General features: G+C 53.6%; 1 protein-coding gene across 1 annotated transcript in view; it reads left to right on the top strand.

Moving 5' to 3' along the window:
• LOC126993331 (titin-like) overlaps positions 1-24,050 on the top strand; it is a 68,429-nt gene that overhangs the window by 27,873 nt on the left and 16,506 nt on the right. The window contains exons 2-12 of the mRNA XM_050852275.1: positions 589-627; positions 7,221-7,316; positions 7,855-8,052; positions 8,202-14,512; positions 14,739-14,913; positions 16,027-16,645; positions 19,130-19,357; positions 20,340-20,531; positions 21,505-21,696; positions 22,825-22,956; positions 23,718-23,807. Of these exons, the coding sequence (XP_050708232.1) occupies positions 7,227-7,316; positions 7,855-8,052; positions 8,202-14,512; positions 14,739-14,913; positions 16,027-16,645; positions 19,130-19,357; positions 20,340-20,531; positions 21,505-21,696; positions 22,825-22,956; positions 23,718-23,807 (8,227 nt within the window). The 5' untranslated portion in view covers positions 589-627; positions 7,221-7,226. The remainder of the gene's footprint in view (positions 1-588; positions 628-7,220; positions 7,317-7,854; positions 8,053-8,201; positions 14,513-14,738; positions 14,914-16,026; positions 16,646-19,129; positions 19,358-20,339; positions 20,532-21,504; positions 21,697-22,824; positions 22,957-23,717; positions 23,808-24,050) is intronic.

Raw genomic sequence — 24,050 nt, 5'->3', positions numbered from 1 at the left:
TTCCTCGGCCGTTCCCTTGAGGTCAGTTCCAACACTATCAGTCAGTCAGACGCCGCTCCCGACATACAAGCTTTCCATGATCGCCTTTTACGGGTTAATGGCAACACCCAGCACTCTGATTTTCTCTTGGTAATAGTATGATGCAAATAATTTGATAAGAGTCATTGGTAGTGAAGATTGGGGGATGTAGCGAAGGCGAGGAACAGTTTAGACATTAGAAGATGCCGTTAGGTTTGTGTTGGCAGTGGCTGACCAAGAAGAGGAAGGAGGAGGAGGAGGAGGAGGAGGAGGAGGAAAGGAAGGGATGATGTCTGTTGGTGAGGGAGAGCTTGCGACACAACGAAGGCGGGAACAGTTTGGGAGAAGAAGCGGCCGTTGGTTTTGTGTTGGCAATGGCTGACGAAGATGAAGAAGAAAAAGAAGGAGGAGGAGGAGGAGGAGGAGGAGGAGGAGGAAAGGAAGGGATGACGTCTGTTAGTGAGGGACTTTATTATGCATAGAAATTGTTTAAGTTGTATAGTTATTTCGAAGTGTATTAATTTGTATATTCCGTCACTAATTTTATCTTTTTTTTCTCTCTCCTTCCAGAACTGATTTTGCAAAGGTGTCCTCCACTACACAAAACAGGTAAGTGGAGATGAGTGGAGATGAGTGAATGCGAATGGAGATGAGTGAGTGTTAAGGAAGATGAGTGGAGGTTAGTATAGATGAGTGGAAGAGAAAGGAGATGAGTGGAGGAGAATGGAGATGAGTGGAGGTAAGTGGAGATGAGTAGAGGTTAATGGAGGTTAGTGGAGATGAGTAGAGGTTAGTGGAGATGAGTGGAGCAAACTGGAAATGAATTTGACTTAGTGGAGATGAATGGAAGTTAGTGGAGATGATTGGAGATGAGTGGAGGTTAGTGGAGATGAGTGGAGGTTAGTGGAGATGAGTGGAAGTTAGTGGAGATGAGTGAGGGTTAGTTGAGATGAGTGGAGGTTAGTGGAGATGAGTGAGGGTTAGTGGAGATGAGTGAGGGTTAGTGGAGATGAGTGAGGGTTAGTGGAGATGAGTGGAAGTTAGTGGAGATGAGTGGAGGTTAGTGGAGATGAGTGGAGGTCAGTGGAGATGAGTGGAGGTTAGTGAAGATGAGTGGAGGTTAGTGGAGATGAGTGGAGGAGAAAGGAGATGAGTGGAGGTCAGTGGAGATGAGTGGAGGTTAGTGGAGATGAGTGGAGGTTAGTGGAGATGAGTGGAGGTTAGTGGAGGTTAGTGGAGATAAGTGGAGGTTAGTGGAGATGAGTGGAGATAATTGGAGTTCAGTGGAGGAGAAAGGAGATGAGTGGAGATGAGTGTAGGTTAATGGAGGTTAGTGGAGATGAGTGAGTGTTAAGGAAAATGTGTGGAGGTTAGAGGAGATGAGTGTAGGATAGTGGAGATGAGTGTAGGTCAGTGGAGATGAGTGGAGGATGTTGGATATGAATTTGAGGTAGTGGAGATGAGTGAAGGATAACAGAGGTCAGTGGAGATGAGTGGAGGATTGTGAAGATGAGTGGAGATGAGTGGACATAAAGAAAGTTAGTGGAGATGAGTGGAGATAATGCTAACAGGTGAAAAACGGTGGAGATGACGTCGAGACAAAGTGGAGATGAGTGGAGATAAATGGAGAATACAATCAATAAAATGAGGAGATTTTTTTTTTTTTTTTTTTTTTTACAACAAAGGAGGCAGCTCAAGGGCACACAAAAAAAGAAAACAATAATACAAAAAAAAAGCCCGCTACTCGCTGCTCCTAAAGTAAAACAAAAGAGGTGGCCGAAAGGAAGATCAAATACAGGAGGAGAGGTGTCCTGATACCCTCCTCTTGAAAGAGTTCAAGTCGTAGGCAGGAGGAAATACAGATGAAGGAAGATTGTTCCAGAGTTTACCAGCGTGAGGGATGAAAGAGTGAAGATGCTGGTTAACTCTTGCATAAGGGGTTTGGACAGTATAGGGATGAGCATGAGTAGAAAGTCGAGTGCAGCGGGCCATGGGAGGGGGAGGCATGCAGTTAGCAAGTTCAGAAGAGCAGTCAGCGAAATATCGATAGAAGATAGAAAGAGAGGCAACATTGCGGCGGAATTTAAGAGGTAGAAGACTATCAGTATGAGGAGGAGTGCTGATGAGACGAAGAGCCTTAGCCTCCACTCTGTCCAGAAGAGCTGTGTGAGATGCATACTCCATACGAGGGCGGACAAGGCCCCTGTATATGGACAGCAACTGTGCAGGGGAGAAGAACTGGCGGAGACGGTACAGAACGCCCAGCCTCGAGGAAGCTGATTTAGTAAGAGATGAGATATGAAGTTTCCATTTGAGATTTTGAGTTAAGGATAGACCGAGGATGTTTAGTGTTGAGGAAGATGATAGCTGGGTGTTGTCAAAGAATAGGGGATAGTTGTTTGGAAGATTGTGTCGAGTGGATAGGTGGAGAAACTGTGTTTTTGAGGCGTTGAAGGACACCAGGTTCTTCTTGCCTCAATCGGAAATAATAGTAAGGTCTGAGGCTAAGCGTTCTGCAGCCTCCAGCCTTGAGTCGTTAAGTTCCTGAAGGGTGGGTCTTCTATTAAAAGAAGTTGAATAATGCAGAGTGGAATCATCGGCGTAGGAATGGATAGGACAGTTCGTTTTGGAAAGAAGATCATCAATGAACAACAGAAAAAGAGTGGGAGATAGGACAGAACCCTGTGGGACACCACTGTTAATAGATTTAGGGGAAGAACAGTGACCGTCTACCACGGCAGAAATAGGAATAGAATGGAGATGACCAGAAGAAAAGGAGATAAAGACGAAGGAAAGAAAAAAAGTAAATAAAAAGGAGATGAGATGGAGATGAGGAAGACGAAATGGAGATGAGTGGAGGAGAAATCGAGAAAAGGGAAGAACAAGTGGAGGTAAAGTGGAGATTGAGAAAAGAAGTGGAGATGAAGAGGAGACAAGATGGAGAGGTGGAGGAGGAGGAGGAGGAGGAGGAGGAGGAGGAGGAGGTTGAGTGGATTCCATGTTTGTCTTCCGTCTGGTGAGAGAGAGAGAGAGAGAGAGAGAGAGAGAGAGAGAGAGAGAGAGAGAGAGAGAGAGAGAGAGAGAGAGAGAGAGAGAGAGAGAGAGAGAGAGAGAGAGAGAGAGAGAGAGAGAGAGTATATGAAGATAGATGGATTTTCTACTATTACGACTACTACTACTACTACTACTGCTACTACTACTACTACTACTACTACTACTACTACTACTATTACCTCCACACACCTGTTTAATTGCCTCGTAAGCACCTGTGACCTTAATTTCGTCCCCTAATTAAGAACAGGTGATGCTAATGTTGACCTCGTTAGTGGCGGTGACCTTTGACCTTTATTAGTATTGGCGGTGGTGGTGGTGGTGGTGGAACAAGAGGAATGTAGATAGAATACTAAGAGGAGGAGGAGGAGGAAGAGGAGGAAGATATGAGGAAGAAGCCTGGAAGCATGGCAGAGTAGGCACCTTACAGTCTCAGGGTCATAACGCGTCTGCCTACCTCAGTGCGGATCAGACTTAGGTCCATATCATTATACAATTCGAAACCCAAGTGCATATATTTCAAAAGTCTCGCAGAAGTTATCGGGGTTTCCAGGTGTGGTCGGGGGCTTCGTGGTGCAGTGGTTAGCACACTCGTCTCACAACCGAGAGAGCCCGGGTTCGATTCCCGGGCGGAGTGGAAAGATTTGGGCGGCTTTTCCGATACCCTACGCCCCTGTCCACCCAGCAGTGAATGGGTACCAGGTATTAATCGGGGGTTGTGTCCCGTCTCCTGTGATCTGTTCCCTTCTCCTATAATTCCTTCCCCTTCTGTCTCTCTCCGGCATATGACCACAGATGTTGCGCCGACTAAACGAAACTACTTTCCAGGTGTGGTTTTTTTACCCTAGCGGCAGTTTTGGAAGGGTTCTGCGCCGTGAAGGGGAAAAACTCAGAACAACTCGGCGTAGCTCCCTCGTGGGCTTGATAAACGGTCATAACAAGAGCCACAAACATTTGATAATACGAGTGTCTGGCACGTGGTGTATTCATGCCAGGGAATGTTCACTTCACTCCTGACGCAGCAACTTAACGGTCAAGGCGACTCTGGAAGGAGTTGACCGTTCTCACACTGACCGTATCTGCAGGAAGGTTGTTGCAGTGGCGGATGACTCAGTGCGAAAAATTTAAAGAAACCAGCTAATGTCTGTCCTGGAATTGTTTGGCCGCTTTTTGTAGGTCTCCGGTTAGTTTGGAGCGAAAGAAAAAAGGACTGGGAGAGATTGGGCTTTCTCCTGTTCCAATCCTGAGTTTGTTCCACCGACTGATGCTGTGACAGTGACGGATGTGTGCCTTGGGTGGAACTAGAGCGATACCCTTTATTTACTAAGGCCCCTTTCACACGATCGGTTTCTGCCGCTGTGGCGCGTGCCGGACGGTTTAGCTTTACATTGACTCCTATGGGCGCGTTCACACAGGCGGTGTTTGAGGGATAGTTGTCTGTCAGCACTGGGAGGAAGGGCACGCGACCACTTTGTCTGCATCATTGGAAAAGCTGGTATGCACTATATTTTCCATCTTATGAACTTTCAATTACTGTATATTGAAAATGTAAGTGTCTTACATATTAATTCTGTATACCTCTGTACGACATTTAGTGCATCCAAATTTCTGGGTTATGGCTAATTTAAATCATCATGACACGGAGCTGCTGATCTCCGAGATTGAAAGACGCCTTGTTTGTGGGATCCCTCAGGAGAAGATTACAAATATGACTGAAGGAGACACCGAAGCGGATGCGGCAGACGCCACACTTGACCGTGGATGTCCAGGTGCCATGCGGCTGCCGCTCGCCGGATCGGCAGAAACCGCTCGTGTGAAAGGTTCCTGAAATCCGATTCCTCTTATTTACTTTTATACAGCGAGGGAGGCAACTCAAGGAAGCCATAAACTAAATCAACAACAAGGAAGCCGGCTTGACGCTTCCCCCAAAATAAAATAGAACAGCAGGCAACAAGTCAATTTCGGGTGTATCTATGGCTACTGTCCCTGGGCCCAAAATGGATGACTTTTCACTGGTCAACGTTGAAGGACATTTACCTCTCCAGACCATTAGATTATACAGGTCAGGGTCTGTTTGGAGGGTCCCCTTAAGCGTCGCCAGCAAACTTTGATTAGGAGAATTTTAGACTGCGTCGTTGATGACAGTGATGAAGAGAATGGGTCCCAGCACTGACCCTTGGGGAAGCCACTCGGAGGCCTGCCCGTTGAGGAGGAAGAGAAGACGAAGGAAGAGGAAGAGGAGGAGGAGGAGGAGGAAAGCAATAAAAAATGAAAGTGAGAGAGGTGGCGGAGGATGAGGTGACTAAATTGAGGAAGAAAGTAGAGGAGGAGGAGGAGGAGGAGGAGGAGGAGGAAGACACATTCGAGTGTTTGTTTAGTCCCAAAATGACTAATGTCTTGAGTGTGTGTGTGTGTGTGTGTGTGTGTGTGTGTGTGTGTGTGTGTGTGTGTGTGTGTGTGTGTGTGAGTGAGTGTGAGAGAGAGAGAGAGAGAGAGAGAGAGAGAGAGAGAGAGAGAAATACAATCCGTCGGAGGGAGAAATTACAGGAAGGAAAAATGAGATGGAGGAAAGGGAGAGAAAAAATAGAGATGGAGAGAAAAAAAGGAGGAAAGGAGGGAGGAAAATGAGGATAGAGATAATGAAGGAAGGAAAGGAAGGAAGGAAGGAAAGAGAAGAGATGAAGATGAAGAAGATGAGGAGAGGAGGAGGAGGAGGAGAAGAAGAAGAGGAGGAGGAGGAGGAGAAGAGGAGGAGGAGGAGGAGGAGGAGGAGAGAGAGTGATAAAACCTGTCTTGTGGGTAGTGTGGGTTCCTCCTCCTCCTCCTCCTATTTCATTTTTTTTAACTAATGAAGAAAAATAAGGAAGAAAATGAATAGACAGAGACAGATAGATAGATAGATAGATAGACAGATAGATAGATAGACAGATAGATAGATAGATAGACAGATAGACAGATAGATAGATAGATAGACAGATAGACAGGGGGTTAAAAGGTTATTTAAAAAGGGTTATGACACACTCTATTACCCTCCTCTTCCTCCTCCTCCTCCTCCTCCTCCTCCTCCTCCTCCTTTTCTTCTTCCTCCTCCTCCCTTTCCTTCTATGGGCGAGAAATAGGGTGGAAGAGGGAGTGGAGGGTGTGTTACTGTGCTTAATAGGAGGGTGGAGTGTGTGTGTGTGTGTGTGTGTGTGTGTGTGTGTGTGTGTGTGTGTGTGTGTGTGTGTGTGTGTGTGTGTGTTAGCTTTTTCTTCCTTTTCTTTTCTCTCCTTCCTTCCTTCCTTCCTTCTCTCCCTTCTTCCATTTTCCTCTCTCTCTCTCTCCTTCTTCTTTCCTTCCTTTCCTCTCCTTCCTTCCTTCCTTCCTTCTCTCCCTTCTTCCTTTTTCCTCTCTCTCTCCTTCTTCTTTCCTTCCTTTCCTCTCCTTCCTTCCTTTTCTTTCCTCCTTCCTTTCTCTTTTCCTTTCCTCTTCCTCTTCTCCTTCTTCCCTCTTCGCTTTCTCCTCCTCCATTTCTTCTTTCTTTTCTCCCTTTTCTTTTTCTTTATCTCTTTTTTTCCTCCTCTTAATTTGCTTCTTAATTCCTTTTCCTCATCCTTTCCTTCCTCCCTTTCCTCCTCCTCCTCCTCCTCCTTCGTTTTCCTTTCTCCTTTCTTCTTACTCTGTTCTCATATCCCTCTTCCCATTCTCCTCTTCCCCTTCTCCTCTTCCCCTTCTTCTCTTCCCCTTCTTCTCTTCCCCTTCTTCTCTTCCCCTTCTCCTCTTCCCCTTCTTCTCTTCCCCTTCTCCTCTTCCCCTTCTTCTCTTCCCCTTCTCCTCTTCCCCTTCTTCTCTTCCCCTTCTTCTCTTCCCCTTCTTCTCTTCCCCTTCTCCTCTTCCCCTTCTTCTCTTCCCCTTCTTCTCTTCCCCTTCTTTCTTCCCCTTCCCTTTTCCTTCTTTCCCTCTTCTCTCTTCCCCATCTCTTCCCCTTGCCTCCTCTTCCCAACCTCTTCCCCTTTCCCTCTCCTCACTTGCCCATCTCTTCCCCACCTCTTCCTCTTCTTTTTACCTCCCCTCCCTTCCCCTTCCCTCCCCACACAATCCCCCAGTATATATTGTCCTTGTGTACTCCCATGTCCTCCCCCTCCCCCTCACACCCCATCTCCCTTCCTCAGGCGGGGATGAGCTCAGTGGCGGCGCCCTCCTTAGGGGCGTGTACCTCCCTGGCAGACCTGGACACCATCACTGACGAGGAGAGACTGCGATGTATGGTGAGTGTGGTGATGGTGGTGATGGTGATGGTGTGGTAATGTGATATGGGTGTGGTGAGTGGTGTGGGTATGGTGAAGGTTAGGTGTGGTGTGGGTATAGTGAAGGTATGGTGTATGGTGTATGGGGCGGCGCTGGTATGGTTATAAAAGGCTGAAGGATGTGGTGAATGGAATATGGGTATGAGGAAGGTATGGTGACAGTGTAGTGATGGGCATGGTGGTATGGTGATGGTATAGTGATATGGTGAAAGGTGTAGTGATGGGTATGGTGTGCGTGTGTTGAGAGTATGGTGAAAATGCGGTGTTTGTGGTGTGGTGTCTCTGTTGTAGGGAGGGTATGGTGGTATGGTGATGGTAGTGTCTGGGGGTCGTTCACCTGCCACTCATCTCCACTAATCTCCGCTCATCTCCGTTCATCTCCACTCATCTCCACTAATCTCCGCTCATCTCCGTTCATCTCCACTCATCTCCACTCATCTCCACTCATCTCCGCTCGTCTCCACTAATCTCCACTCATCTCCACTCATCTCCCCCACAGTGGCAGCGCGCGGAGGACTTCGGCGAGCGTCGTCGTATCCGCGCCCGGATGTACAAACTGAAGGAACAACGACTGCGTGAGATGATGCAGAATGACGAGGAGTCGCTGGGCGCCCTGGCGGTGACGGACGACGGCGGCAGCGGCGGGGAGGACCTGGCCTCGTCCCCCGCCCCCGTGCGGCGCACCTCTAACATACAGGTGGGGGGCAGGGGAAGGGGGTTGGCTGGGGGGCTGGGGGGTCTGTGCACCGCCAGGGGGGAAGGTAATGGGTTGTGGAGGCGGTGTGTGTGTGTGTGTGTGTGTGTGTGTGTGTGTGTGTGTGTGCCCTAACCCTCCCCCTCCCCCAGGTCACCATGCACGTGGAGGGCGACAAGGCCGTGACGGAGTCCATCTCGACACAGAACGTGCGCCTGGGCGGCCTGACCCTGCGCGGCGTGGACGGCGGCGTGGAGGAGGCGCTGGAGGAGCGCGTGCGGCAGGGCGACGAGGGGCGCGGCAGCAGGTTCCAGCGCATCCTGGGCGAGCTGAGTGACGGCGAGGGCGACGGCGACGCGGTGGTCAACGTGACCAAGAACACGTACAGCATCCAGTCCCGCGCGCTGGCCGGCGGCGGCTTCATGTCCCTCAAGAACAAGGAGGTGCGCGACTCCGTGTCCCCGACGCGCGTCCTGCGGGAGCGCCGCTCCTCCGCCGAGGACACCGAGGGCCGCCTCACCTCCGACGACGAGGCCGCCCTCAGGAGCGAGAGCGAGAACGTGATCCACGAGCTGAACAAGGCACGGAAGACCTCCACCAACACCAACACCACCACCACCATCACCTCCTCCTCCAGGAAGACCTCCCGGGAGGAGAAGACCTCCTCCTCCCGCTCGCCGCGCGGCCGACAGTCCGAGATCCCCGTGCGCCGCGAGTCGCCCCGCAAGGTGTCTGAACGCAAGATCTCCCGCGAGCTGGACCTGTCCTCCGGCAGGCGCGGCGGCGGCGGCGGCAGCGAGAAGTCGTCGCCCACGTCGCCGTCCCGACGCACGCCCGGCGAGGCGTCCCCGCGGGGCCACGCCTCCCGCAAGACTGGCGCACAGAAAGACTCCCCCAGCCCCGGCTCCGGCCCCGCCTCCCCCAACAAGTCCCCGACGCGCCCCACCGCCGCTAAGGGCACACCCGCCAAGGACGTGCGCAAGGCCCAGCAGCTGGCGGCCATCGAGCAGCAGATGGAGGCGAGCATCATGTCGGAGCTGGACAAGCTGGACACCTACCTGAGCCGCGGCGGCGAGGAGGAGGAGGAGGAGGTGGTGATGGAGCACGAGGAGGACGTGGTGGACGAGGCGGGCCACGTGGTGCGCATGCTGGTGCAGACGCGGCGCCGCAAGGACGGCAGCGAGTGCACGGCGCGGCGCGTGGCGCGCAGCACCAAGACCGTGGACACCGAGGGCGAGATTGACGAGATCCTGGTGGGCAACCCCGAGCACGAGGTGCTGGAGCGGGACGTGGCCGAGGAGGAGGACGAGGAGGGCAACAAGATCAAGATCATCACGGAGACGCGGCGGCGCCCCGACGGCATCACCTACACCACCAAGAACGTGCTCAAGACCTCCAAGATCTTCGACTACGACCACCCCGAGGACGTGGCCTACAACGAGGACGACGAGCTGCTGTCCACCGACGAGACCACCGAAACGGACGAGCACGGCGCCACCATCCGCACGGTGACGGAGACGCGGCGCAAGAGTGGCGGCATGGAGTACACCACCAAGAAGGTGTACAAGACGGCCAAGGTGCGCACCACGCGCATCACGCCCTCCGATGACGACGAGGTACTGGAGACGCGCGAGGCCGAGGAGACGGCCGACGACGGCGCCACGGTGCGCACGGTGACGCAGACGCGGCGCACGCCGCAGGGCGAGGAGTACACGCACCGCCAGGTGTTCCGCTCCCGCCGCATGACGCTCTCCGCCGTGGAGGTGGGCGGCTGCGGCATGCCCGGCATGGACAACGACGACGAGGTGCTGAGTCGCAACGAGCGGGACGACAAGGACGAGGCGGGCCGCGCCGTGCGGGTGGTGACGGAGACGCGGCGGCGCCAGGACGGCTCCACCTACTCCTTCGAGTACGTGACGCGCCGCTTCCAGGGCACCGAGGCCGAGCTGAGCGGCGGGCCCGTGGGCGGCGTGGCGGCGTGCGGCATCGCGGTGAGTCCCGACGACGAGCTGCTGAAGGAGGACGTGAAGGAGGAGACCCTGGAGGACGGCAGCACCGTCAAGACCATCGTGGAGCGGCGCCGCGCCAAGGACGGCACCGAGTACATGCGGCACCGCGTGCTGCGCGTGCCGCGCATGCCCGAGCCCGTGCTGACCGTGGCGCGGCCCGGCGACGAGCTGCTGCAAGAGGACGTGAAGGAGGAGACGCTCAAGGACGGCTCGCGGTGCCGCGCCGTGACGGAGCGCCGCCGCAGCAGCGTGTCGGGCCTGCAGTACACGCTGCGGCGCACGTCCCGCGTGTACCAGGCCCACGCCCTGCACCCGCGCCACGTCGGCCACGAGGTGCTGGACGAGAACGAGACGGAGGAGGAGACCGAGGACGGCACGGTGGTGCGCACCGTGAGCCAGCGTGTGCAGCGGCCCGACGGCAGCGTGTACACCACCCAGCACGTGCACCGCACCTTCAGCACGCCCGCACCGCTCACGCTGACGGCGACCCACGAGGACGAGCTGCTGGACACGCGGCGCGAGGAGGGCACGGACGAGGTCGGCACGCGCGTGTGCACGGTGGTGGAGACTCGCCGCCGCGCCGACGGCGTACAGTACACGGTGGAGCGCACGGAGCGTACGGCGGGGCGCGGTCACGAAGTGGAGGTGACGCTGCGCACTTCGAGCGGGCGGGGCGGGGATAGGCCCGAGCCGGGCGACAGCAGCCCCGAGGACGCCGTGGTGAGCGCCGAGGAGCACGAGGAGGAGGAGGAGGACGGCAGCGTGGTGCGCACCGTGGTGGAGGTTCGGCGCCGCGCGGACGGCAGCGAGTACACCAGCAAGACGGTGCTGCGCTCAGTGCCGGTGCTGGTGCCCGAGCGGGAGACGTCCTTCGTGGTCATCCGACCCGAGGGCGGCGGCGACAACGAGGAGGACGACGACGGGTTCTTCCCGTCCGCCGACGACGAGGTGGTGCTGACGCGGCAGCGGGAGGAGCCCGGCCCCGACGGGCGCCCCGTGCCCGTGGTGGTGGAGACTCGCGTCAGCCGCACCACGGGCCAGCGCTACAACGTGACCAAGCGCGTGCACACCACGGACGTGCTGCTCACCGAGACGGGCGAGGAGCGCCGCGTGTCCCCCAGGGCCACCGTCACCACCACCCTCACCGCCAACGTCACGGCCGCCCCCACGCTCACGCCCACGCCTTCCACCAAAACCCCCCTCACCACCAGAACGATCCCCACCACCAAGACCACCCCCACAGCCAAGACCACGCCCACTCCCACGCGGGCCACGCCCACCCCCAGCAAGGCCACGCCTACAGACACGCCCACACCCGCCAAGAGCACGCCCACTCCCACGCGGGCCACGCCCACCCCCAGCAAGGCCACGCCTACAGACACGCCCACACCCGCCAAGACCACGCCCACTCCCACGCGGGCCACGGCCACCCCCAGCAAGGCCACGCCTACAGACACGCCCACACCCGCCAAGACCACGCCCACTCCCACGCGGGCCACGCCCACCCCCAGCAAGGCCACGCCTACAGACACGCCCACACCCGCCATGAGCACGCCCACTCCCACGCGGGCCACGCCCACCCCCAGCAAGGCCACGCCTACAGACACGCCCACACCCGCCATGAGCACGCCAGTCAGCAAGCCTATCCCCGCCACGCCCCGCGCCACGCCCGCCACACCACGCACGGTACCCGCGGCCCTGCGAGCCACGCCCGCCAGCCCCGCCTCCCCCGCCACGCCCGTCAGCCCCCGCGGCAGCCCTGCCAGCCCCGCCAGCCCCGCCAGCCGGTCCCCCGAGCGGCGGCCGGCTGAAGCGGAGCAGCCGGAGGAGCCGGACCCCATCCCGTACGGCTCCGTGTCGGCGCTCAAGAACCGCTTCGCGCCCGGCAGCGGCCCGCGGCCCGAGGGCGGCGACGAGCGGCCGTCCTCGCGGCCTGACCGCACCAACACCCTCAACAAGAAGCGCTTTTTCGAGGACGCCGCCGCCAAGGTCGCCGAGGCCCCCGCCAGCCCCGCGGCTCCGGCGCGTCGCCCCCTGCCCGACGACAACTTGTCAGAGCCCGAGATCGAGCCCCGGCACGAGACTGAGGAGGAGGAGGAGCCTGAGGAGGAGCCCAGGGAGGAGGAGGAGGAGCCTCTGGAGGAGACCACCTCCCCCTCGGAGGAGGAGCCCCAAGAGGCCCCCGCCCCGTCCAGGAAGGCTCCAGGAGCCAGGCCGGGGCAGCGGCCGCGGCGGGGCGTGGAGGAGGCCCCGAAGAAGCGGCGCGAGGTGAGCCCCAGGAAGGCGGAGGAGCCGGCGCGGCGCGCCCCGGCCAGCACCGGCAGGCGTGCCCCGGCCCCGCAGGACGACTCCCCACCCCGCAAGGCCGCCACCCCGCGCCGCCCCGCCAAAACCACCTCCCCCACTTCCCCCCAGCGCGGCCCCAGCTCACCCCAGCGCACTCCACGCTCGCCGGACCGCCGCAGCCCCGAGATCACCCCCACGGGGAAGGGGTGCTGCAAGAAGGCCCCGGAGGAGCCCCGCAGCCCCACCAGGACCCCCGCCAAGACCGCGCAGCGCCCTACCTCTCCCAGGAAGGCCGCCTCCCCCGAGGGCAAGCCCCGCGTCAACGGCGAGGCGCCCCGCACGCCAGCCGAGCCCCGCGTCAACGGGGAGCGAGGCCCCCGGGGACGCCGCCCCGCGGAGCGCCCCACCGAGCCTGAGCGGGGCACAACACGCCCCACGCGGCTCTCTCAGTCCCCCCGCAAAGCCGGCACCCCCGCCACCCGCTCCCCCGATAAGCGGGAGCCCGCCGCCCCCAGCCGCCCCGCTGCCACGCGCCCAGGCGACAAGCGAGGCCCCGTCAAGCCCAGCGACAAGACCCCGCGAGGCCGCCAGACGGAGCCCCGGGGTGGCAGCACCCTGGAGGTGCCGGAGGACCGCGCCCCCGTGGTCACCATGCCCGAGACGCCCATGACGGAGGACATGAAGCCGCTGCCGCAGGAGGAGCCGCGGGGGCCGGAGATCGAGGACGTGTCGGCCGCGCCGGACCTGCCCTACCACAAGGTGCACCGCCCCTCGCTGGTGCGCGAGCCCTCCGAGTATCCCGAGGAGCCCGAGGCGCCCGGCGACTCCTCCCCTGAGGAGACCGAGGAGCCCGAGAGGAAGACCTCCCCCCGCCGCGCCCCGGACAGCCCCGGGAAGAAGACGCGGCCGCTGGAGTCCCGACTGAGCGACAAGAGCCTGACCAAGGACAAGAAGGCGCCGGCGCAGGAGCCGCGGCGCGCCCCGCGGGACAGGCCGTGGCTGGCGGAGAAGCGGAACTCCTTCGAGCGCCGCCCCAGCGACGGCAAAACCACGCCCACTCGCGGCCCCGAGCGGCGGCGGCCCGGGGAGCGGCGCCCCAGCGACGAGGCACCGCGGGACGACGCCCGCCCCGAGGAGGAACCTCGCCCCGCCCCCGTCGAGGACAAGGCCCCGGCCCCCAGCCCCGCCCCGGCAGAGGAGACCCCGCAGCAGCCTGTGGGACGCAGCCCCGCCCCAGAGCGGAGCCCCGCCCCCATCAGCCTCACCAGCAGCGGCAGCGTGGCCGCCAGGCGCTCGCTGTTCAACCGCGCCGCCGCCAGTCAGCCCGAGGCGCCGGCCCCCGAGGCGCGCCCCGACCGGCCGGGCCGCAAGCCGTCCTTCGAGATGAAGGAGTCGGTGTTCTCGCGGCGCTCCCTCTTCGAGCAGCCGAGCCAGGACACTGCTCCCTCGCCCACGCCCATCAGGCGCCCGCTCTTCAAGGCTGCGCCCACGCCCACGCCCAAGCGGGACCAGCCTGTGAGGGAGGAGCCCGTGAAGGAGGAGCCGCGCCAGCCCCTGAGGGAGGCCCCGCGACAGCCCGCCTGGGAGCCGCGGGAGCCGGTGAAGGAGGAGCCTCGCCGCCCCGCCCAGGAGGAGCCCAAGCAGCCCGCCGCAGAGGAGCCCAGAGAGCCCCTGAAGGAGGCGCCGCGGGAGGAGCCGCGTCAGCCCGTGAGGGAGTCCCCGCGGCAGGCAGCCAAGGAGCCCCTGAGGAAGGAGGAGGCGCCGCGGGAGGAGCCGCGGCAGCCCGTGAGGGAGTCCCCGCGGCAGGCACCCAAGGAGCCCCTGAGGAAGGAGGAGGCGCCGCGGGAGGAGCCGCGTCAGCCCGTGGAGGAGCCGCTCATCGTGCCGCGCCACATCCACAAGCTGGGCGAGGACGAGGACACGCTGCCCCACGCCCTGCCCATCACCTCCTCCAGCCTGGTACGGTCCGCCATGGCCGCCACCAGGCACGCCTCCGCCTCCCCCTCCTCCTCCCCCACCCGCTCCCCCACCCGCTCTCCCACCAGGGAACGCTCCTCCTCCCCTGCACGGGGTAAATCCGTCCCCCGCAGCAAGGAGGGCTCCCCCGCCCCCCGCCCCAGCAAGGAGAGCTCCCCCGCCCCCTTCAGCAAGGAGTCCTCCCCCACCAGGTGAGTTGCACACACACACACACACACACACACACACACACACACACACACACACACACACACACACACACACATCTGTCCTTCTTGTCTGCTAACCCTCACTTCTTCACAAACATTCCTCCCCCAATACTCCCCAGCCTTCCCTAACCTTCCCTCCTTCACCACTCATCCGCACACCGGCCGCTCCCCACCCCGCGGCTCCCCTCCTGACCCCCTCTCCCCCCAGGTTCGTGACGGGCAAGCCGGTGGACAGCGGCGTGGACCTGACCAAGGTGAAGCGCATCGAGCGGGCCGCCAGCAACAAGAAGCTGCTGGAGGATCTGGAGGTGCCCAAGGAGAACCTGCCCGGCTACCTCGAGTCCATCCACTCCATATGGGACGTGGTCAGGCTGGAGATGATGGTGAGGACCCGACCTGTACTGTCTGGCACTCGCCCCTCTGCCGTCCAACTTCCTCATGCAAAAGTTAACTAGCATCTTTACTCTCTCATCCCTGTGCTCCCCAATTTTCTAATGCGCGAGTTGCCTTCACTCTTTCCCGTGCTGTTCAACATCCTATTACAATTGTTAACCAGCATCTTCACTCTCTCATCCCCGTGCTGTCCAACTTCCCAGTGCAAGAGTTAACTTCCTCCACTCTCTCATCCCTGTGCTGTCCAACTTCCCAGTGCAAGAGTTAACTTCCTCCACTCTCTCATCCCTGTGCTGTCCAACTTCCCAGTGCAAGAGTTAACTTCCTCCACTCTCTCATCCCTGTGCTGTCCAACTTCCCAGTGCAAGAGTTAACTTCCTCCACTCTCTCATCCCCGTGCTGTCCAACTTCCCAGTGCAAGAGTTAACTTCCTCCACTCTCTCATCCCTGTGCTGTCCAACTTCCCAGTGCAAGAGTTAACTTCCTCCACTCTCTCATCCCTGTGCTGTCCAACTTCCCAGTGCAAGAGTTAACTTCCTCCACTCTCTCATCCCTGTGCTGTCCAACTTCCCAGTGCAAGAGTTAACTTCCTCCACTCTCTCATCCCTGTGCTGTCCAACTTCCTAATGCAAGAGTTAATCTGTACCCCCACTCTCTCATCCCTGTGCTGTCCAACTTCCTAATGCAAGAGTTAACCTGTACCCCCACTCTCTCATCCCTGTGCTGTCCAACTTCCCAGTGCAAGAGTTAACTTCCTCCACTCTCTCATCCCTGTGCTGTCCAACTTCCTAATGCAAGAGTTAACCAGAATCTTCACTCTCTCATCCCTGTTCTGTCCAACTTCCTGATTCAAGAGTTAACCAGCATCTTCACTCTCTCATCCCTGTGCTGTTTAACTTCCTAATGCAAGAGTTAACCTGTACCCCCACTCTCTCATCCCTATACAGTCCAACTTCTACTGTACTCTTCCCTTTCCTTCTCCTTTGTTCCCTTTCCTTCCCTTTTCTTCACTTCCAATCAATTCCTTTCTCATTTCTCTCCCTTCCTTTCCCTTCCCTTCCCTTCCCTTCCCTTCCCTAACCCCTCTGACCTCTCCCCCCCAGCTGGAGAAGGCGGTGTCCTACGAGGAGCGACGCATCATCAGAGGTCAACTCAGGCTCGCCAAGAAACCAGGGTCATCCCGCACCACCACCACCGCCACCACCACGCCCAGGAGACCCACTGAAACCACCACTACCACCACGACCCCACGGAAGGTTTCAGAGACCAGGCAGACAGTAGAGACCAGAAAACGATCCGTGGACACCAGTTTTAGCTCCTCTTCGTCTTCGTCCATCACCAGGAAGGTCTCAGAAGCGAAGATTTCACTAGAGAACACCACCACCACCGGAGCTGAAACCAGGAGGAAACCGTCCATTGAAACCATCACGACGTCGAGCAGGAAGGTTTCAGAGCCCAAACGAGAACCATTCGAGCCCAGCAGAAAACCATTAGGAGATACCGTGACCACCAACACCGCCACGACCATGGTTTCTAGAAAGGTTTCAGAATCGATGCCAAGGGAATCCGAACCCACTAGAGAACCGGTGCGCAAGGTTTCAGAGGCGAAGATAACGATTGAACCGGTCAGAAAACAGTCGCTAGAAACCGCCTCCTCCACCACCACCACCTCCTCCACCACGCAGAAGAAGGTTTCAATCACATCCACCGCCACTTTCACCCGTGAGTATTGAGTCCTTGGTTTCTAGTTTTGGTCTTTTTTATTGTCTTCTGTAAGTTTTATTTTTGCTTTGGTTTCTAGATTTGTTTTCTTTCGTTCTCTACTTTTTTTCCTCCTCCTCCTCTTCATCATCTCTTTCTTCTGATAATCTTTTTTTGTCTTAAGTGTTTTCTAAGTTTTCTTTTATTTTGGTTTCTAATTTGTTTTCTTTCGTTCTCTACTTTTTTTCCTCCTCCTCATCATCATCATCATCTTTTTCTTATTATTATCTTTTTTCGTCTTAAGTGTTTTCTAAGTTTTCTTTTATTTTGGTTTCTAATTTGTTTTCTTTCGTTCTCTACTTTTTTTCCTCCTCCTCCTCATCATCATCATCTTTTTCTTCTTATAATCTTTTTTTGTCTTAAGTGTTTTCTAAGTTTTCTTTTATTTTGGTTTCTAATTTGTTTTCTCTCGTTCTCACTTTTCTTTTTTGGGGGTTTTCTTGTTTTTATGGTTTATTTACTTCATCTTTTTCCATTTTTTTCATTATTCTATTTTACTTTATTTTTTTATTGTTTTCTGTAAGTTTTCTTTTTGCTTTGGTATCTAGTGTTGTTTTCTTTCGTTCTCTAATTTATTTTCCTCCTCCTCCTCCTCATCATCATCATCATCATCATCATCATCATCATCATCTGTTTGACGAGAGCTATTTTTCTTTTTCTTATAATCTTTTTTTTTGTCTTAAATGTTTTCTAAGTTTTCTTTTATTTTGGTTTCTAGATTTGTTTTCTTTCGTTCTCTAATTTCTTTTCCTCCTCTTCCTCCTCCTCCTCCTCCTCATCATCATCATCATCTGTTTGACGAGAGCTATTTTTCTTTTTCTTATAATCTTTTTTTTTGTCTTAAATGTTTTCTAAGTTTTCTTTTATTTTGGTTTCTAGATTTGTTTTCTTTCGTTCTCTAATTTCTTTTCCTCCTCTTCCTCCTCCTCCTCATCATCATCATCATCATCATCTGTTTGACGAGAGCTATTTTTCTTTTTCTTATAATCTTTTTTTTTGTCTTAAATGTTTTCTAAGTTTTCTTTTATTTTGGTTTCTAGATTTGTTTTCTTTCGTTCTCTAATTTCTTTTCCTCCTCTTCCTCCTCCTCCTCCTCCTCCTCATCATCATCATCTGTTTGACGAGAGCTATTTTTCTTTTTCTTATAATCTTTTTTTTTGTCTTAAATGTTTTCTAAGTTTTCTTTTATTTTGGTGTCTAGATTTGTTTTCTTTCGTTCTCTAATTTATTTTCCTCCTCCTCCTCCTCCTCCTCCTCCTCATCATCATCATCATCATCTGTTTGACGAGAGCTATTTTTCTTTTTCTTATAATCTTTTTTTTGTCTTAAATGTTTTCTAAGTTTTCTTTTATTTTGGTTTCTAGATTTGTTTTCTTTCGTTCTCTAATTTCTTTTCCTCCTCTTCCTCCTCCTCCTCCTCCTCATCATCATCATCATCATCTGTTTGACGTGAGATATTTCTCATAATCATTTTTTTTTGTCTTTTAATTGTTTTTAAGTTTTCTTTTGTTTTGGTTTTTAATTTGTTTTCTTTCGTTCTCACTTTTTTCTTTTTTTGGTTAAATTTCTTATTTTTTTTCATTTTTTCTTTATTTTTTTCATTTTTAGTTTATTTTTTTTACATTTTTACTTTTTTTTATTTTCATTCTTTTTTTCTTTTCTTTTTTCATTTTTTCTTTATTTTTTATTTTACTTTATTTTTTTCATTTTTTCTTTATTTTTTCATTTTTAGTTAATTTTTTTCATTTTTACTTAATTTTTTTATTTTCTCTTTTTTTTCTTTATATTTTTCATTTTTTCATTTTTTTATTTTACTTTCTTTTTTTCATTTTTTCTTTATTTTTTCTTTTTATTTTTTTTCATTTTTTTCTTTATTTTTCTTTTTTTTTATTACATTTTATTCCTTATTTTCCTTTTTTTTGCCCTTTTTTTCATTTTTTTGTATTTTCATTCTGTTTTTTTCCAGCTTAAATTATTCGTCACTAATGAACGCTACTTTTTCATTTTTCCTTTACTTTTCATTCTTTTAATTTACGTTTTTTTGGGGCTTTGCTTTCATTCAGTTTATCAATTATTTTTCATTTATTTATTTTCTCATCTATATTCCTTCCTTCTCGATTCACGTCTCTATTCTTCCATTCATCTATTTATGTATTAATTTCCATCACAATTATCGTCATTTCTCCATTTCTTTAATTAATGTCATGTCTCGCCTCAGCTGATATATAGGCCTACCTCACTACCTGCTTGTGTATATTACTTAGCAAGCTTCACCTGTATATACGCCCCCACCCCTTAATAGCTTCACCTGCTTACCCCTGCACCCCCCTCGCCCCCCCTCACCCCAGCATCTGCTTACCCCCCTTAACCTAACCTAACCTTTCCCTTCCGCCCGCTACCACCTCCACCACCACCACCACCACCGCTACTGCTACCCCTACCAAGTCACCCCCACGCCCTCCACCCCCACCACGGGACTCACAAGTGGTGGGGGGAGTGACGGAGCGCCCCCCAGCACCCCCAGCTCCCCTGGCACCCCCGCCCCAGCCCCGTTCAAACGCCAGAACTCCCGGACCGACCCGAGCGGCTTCGTGCTGTCTCCGGAGAGGGACCGCAACGGGGCGCAGATGGTGGGGGTGAAGGGGGTGCTTGCCAAGATACAGAGGTTCAACTGTACGTGAGGGGGGAGGGGAGGGGAGGGGAGGGAAGGGGGGAGGAGGGATGGGGCACATTGACGTAGGTACAAGCGTAAACAGAGGCATAGCTAAATGAAGTTCAACCCTGTGTGTGTGTGGGGGGAGGTGGGGTGAAGGTATAGAGGAGGGAAGGGAAGGGCGGGGAGAGAGGGAGAGGGGAAGTAGGGAGGAGAGAGGAGAGAACAACAGACATAGGATACCAACATGAGAGGGGAGGGAGGAGGGGAGATAAGGAAAAGGGAGGGGAGAATAGGGGAATATGGGTGTAGATGCAGGTTTAATTACAGGCTAAATACAGACGTAGATAAAAATGTAGAGACAGACTTAGCTAGATGCAGAGATGGGGAGGGAAGGGGGAGGGACGGAAGGGGAAGGGAGGGAGAGGAAAGAAGAGGGGAAGGGAGGAGAGGAAAGAAGAGGGGAAGGGAGGAGAGGAAAGAAGAGGGGAAGGGAGGAGAGGAAAGAAGAGGGGAAGGGAGGAGAGGAAAGAAGAGGGGAAGGGAGGAGAGGAAAGAAGAGGGGAAGGGAGGAGAGGAAAGAAGAGGGGAAGGGAGGAGAGGAAAGAAGAGGGGAAGGGAGGGACACTAACTAGACAGACTTAGCTGGATGCAGAGATGGGGAGGGGAGGGGTAGGGACGGAAGGGGAAGGAGGGAAAGGAAAGAAGAGGGGAAGGGAGGAGAGGAAAGAAGAGGGGAAGGGAGGAGAGGAAAGAAGAGGGGAAGGGAAGAGAGGGGAGGGAAAGAAGGAGAGGAGAGGAGAGAATAGTGAAGGGGAAAGACAACAGTAATAATAATGATATTAATACTAACAATAATAATAATAATAATAATAATAATAATAATAATAATAATAATAATAATAATAATAAAAATCAAACTATATCATTCCATCTCTCAATATATTCATGTTTTTTCCTTCCTCATTCTTATTTTCCCCTTTTTTCCTCTCGTTTCCTCAGCACAAGAACCACAGGACAGCCCCTCCGCTCCCTCCTCCTCCCCCTCCCGCACCTCCCCCGCCCGAGACGAGAGGAGGAAGGAGGAGGACACGGAGCCTCGCAGATTCGGGGTCACCAAACCAGAGGAGCCGAAGACTAGGCCCAAGGTGTCCGATCGGTTCACTAGCAAAATCACTCCCCAGCCCGCCCCGAGTGAGTCCTTACATAGATTCACATAGATGCTAAGACCATATAGACCTCTGTTTTCGTAATCTTTCATTCCCTCCTTTCCTTTGCATCCTTCCTCCTTCCCTCTTCCTTCATTTTCTCTTTCTTTCCCTTTTTCAATCCTCACCTCTGTTCTTATTTTCCTCCGTTCCTTATATAATTTCGCCTTTTCTCCCCTCTTTCTTCCCTTTCTTTTCTCTTTTCTCTTTCATCCCTCCTTTTCCTTCCTCCGCTCTCTCATCCCTGTGCTGTCCAACTTCCATATGCAAGAGTTAACCTGTACCTCCACTCTTTCATCCCTTCATCCCTGTGCTGTCCAACTTCCATATGCAAGAGTTAACCTGTACCTCCACTCTTTCATCCCTTCATCCCTGTGCTGTCCAACTTCCATATGCAAGAGTTAACCTGTACCTCCACTCTTTCATCCCTTCATCCCTGTGCTGTCCAACTTCCATATGCAAGAGTTAACCTGTACCTCCACTCTTTCATCCCTTCATCCCTGTGCTGTCCAACTTCCCAATACAAGAGTTAACCTGTACCTCCGCTCTCTCATCCCTTCATCCCTGTGCTGTCCAACTTCCCAATACAAGAGTTAACCTATATTTCCACCCTCTCATCCCTGTGCTGTCCAATTTCCTAATGCAAGAGTTAACCTGTACCTCCACTTTTTCATCCCTGTGTTGTCCAGTTTCCTAATGCAAGAGTTAACCTGTGCCTCCAATCTCTCATTACCTCATCCCTGTGCTGTCCAACTTCCCAATACAAGAGTTAACCTGTACTTTCCAACTTGCCAATGCCGGGCTGTCCAACTTCCTGATGCAAGAGTTAACCTGTCCACCTCCACTCTTTCACCCCTGTGCCGTCCAACTTTCTAATGCAAAAGTCAGCCTAAACCTTCACCCTCTCACATTCTCTTTCACCCCCTCTCATCCCCTCCCCTTCTCCCCCCCCGCCCCAGCCCCTTCGAACGAACCCTACGTGGAGCCGCTGCGGTACCAGAAGGGTCAGCGAATAGCCACGTCCAAGCCCGCCTCGGAGCAGACGGACGTGGACAAGATCGTGAGTCCGTACGGCGTTGGGCCCACTGACGAGTTCGGAGTGCCTCTCTTCGGCCTGCGCGCCCTCAAGAGACGAACTCCCCCCTCGGCAGGTGTGTGGAGGTGGTGGTGATGGTGATGGTGACTGGTGATGATTTGAAAGTTAAAAGTGTGTGAGATGAGTGGTGGAGATGAGTGGAGATGACTGGGTTATGGTGGAGACTAGTGGTGTTAAGTGGTGATGAAAGGGAGAAGTGGAGATGAGTGTTGGGGATGGTTAGTGGATGAGGGGATTGGTGGAGATGACTGGTGGAGATGAGTGGAGATGACTGGAGATGACTGGGTTCTTGTGGAGACTGGTGGTGTTAAGTGGTGATGAAAGGGAGAAGTGGAGATGAGTGTTGGGGGTGGTTAGTGGATGAGGGGATTGGTGGAGATGACTGGTGGAGATGAGTGGAGATGAGTGGAGATGAGAGGAAATGAGAGGAGATGAGTGGAGATGAGTGGAAATGAGAGGAAATGAGAGGAGATGAGTGGAGATGAGAGGAAATGAGAGGAGATGAGTGGAGATGAGTGGAGATGAGTGGAAATGAGTGGAGATGAGTGGAAATGAGTGGAGATGAGAGGAGATGAGTGGAGATGAGAGGAAATGAGAGGAGATGAGTGGAGATGAGTGGAGATGAGAGAGAGAGAGAGAGAGAGAATCACATTTATCTTATTTATTTATATATTTAATTTGTTTTCTTTCCTTCCTTTCCTCCATATTTATTTCCTTCCTTCCTTCCCTTCCCTTCCTTCCTTCCTTCCTTCCTTCCTTCCTTCCTTCCTTCCTTCCTTCCATCCTTCCTTCCTTCCTTCCATCCTTCCTTCCTTTCTTCCTTCCTTCCTTCCATCCTTCCTTCCTTCCTTCCTTCCTTCCTTCCTTCCTTCCTTCCTTCCTTCCTTCCTTCCTTCCTTCCTTCCTTCCTTCCTTCCTTCCTTCCATCCTTCCTTCCTTCCATCCTTCCTTCCTTCCTTCCTTCCTTCCTTCCTTCCTTCCTTCCTTCCTTCCTTCCTTCCTTCCTTCCTTCCTTCCTTCCTTCCATCCCTCTCCTTTTTGCCTTCCATCCCTCCGTTCCTTCCTCTCCTTCCTTTCTTCCTTCCTTCGTTCCATCCATCCTCTCCTTCCTTCCTTCCATCCTTCCTTCCTTCCTTCACTCCCACCACCACCACTACCACCTCCTTCCCCTCCTCCTCCTCAGAGCCAGCCGCCCCCACCGAGCCGAAGGAGGAGCCGAAGGAGGAGGAGAAGGAGGAGGAGTATGTACCGAAGGATGCCCTAGGACGCCCCCTCTTCGGCCTGCGTGCCATTAAGAAGACCCAGGACTCCGCAGGTGAGGGAGGAGGGGGGGGGGGTGGAAGAGGGAGGGAGGGATGGGAAAGGAGGGAAGGGGGAAAAGGGGAGAAGTATAGGTAAGGTTGAGATATATTTGGGGAGGAAGGGGAAGGGAAAGATAGAGGAGGAAGAGAGGAGGAGGAGGAGGAGGAGGGATGGGAAAGGAGGAAAGGTTGAGATATGTTAGGGGAGGAAGGGAAAGGGAAGGGGAAGGGAAAGATAGAGGAAGAGGAGGAGGAGGAGGAGGAGGAGGAGGTTAGGATTCATTCAGTGACCCCTCACCGCTCTCCCAATTTTGATCCTTTTTTATCATTATTTTCCTACCTTTTCCTTTCCTTTCCTTCTGTCCCTTTCTCTCCTTTCTCTCATCCCTAATCTTCATCTTCCTTCGTTCAATTATTTCGCCTTTTCCTTCCTTCCTTTCCTATCCTTTCTCGTATCTCTCCTCCCTTTCCATTTATCCTCCTCTCCTGTTTTTCCCGCCTTCCTTTTCTTTCCTCCCTTTCTCCTCCTTTCCCTTATCTATAACTATTTTGCCATTTGCCTCTCATTCCTCTGTGTTCAATCTCCATTTTCTTCTTTTGCACCTTCTTCCTTCTCTCCCTCTTCTTCTTCTTCTTGGGTGTTTTATGGGGTTTGTTAGGCTGAACGATCTTCCTCCTCCTTTCCCTCGACTTAGGTTCAACAACAGTATTAGTGAAGTCCACCATTCAAAGCACCATTTTCTCTAACACTCCTCACCCCGTTTTCTCCTCATAGACGAAAGGGAGACTACCACAACCTCCTCCACGGTGTTCCAGAGTAGCCGCCTCGTCAGCAGTGTGTCGTCCCCACGTTCGACCCTTACCAGTGAGTGCCAGGGCCAGGGGACAGTGCCTAACAGTGCCTATAACAGCTAAGAGGCGGGGAAGTAACGCTAGGCTGACTAAGAAGGAAGAATATAAGTTTGGAAGTAATTAAGATACGGGGTAATTTAAGTAACCCTCCGAATTTCGACAAGGATTGATATAGTTTTTCTTTACCTCTACGTTAAAAGTGTGTGAAAGTAACGTTATTTTGAGTTATAAAATGGAACGATATATTTTTTTTCTT

Source organism: Eriocheir sinensis, unplaced genomic scaffold (assembly GCF_024679095.1).
Source record: "Eriocheir sinensis breed Jianghai 21 unplaced genomic scaffold, ASM2467909v1 Scaffold602, whole genome shotgun sequence".
In the NCBI taxonomy this organism is placed as follows: domain Eukaryota; kingdom Metazoa; phylum Arthropoda; class Malacostraca; order Decapoda; family Varunidae; genus Eriocheir; species Eriocheir sinensis.
Note: the sequence above shows the minus strand (reverse complement) of the source record. Positions and strands in the feature narration are given on the sequence as shown.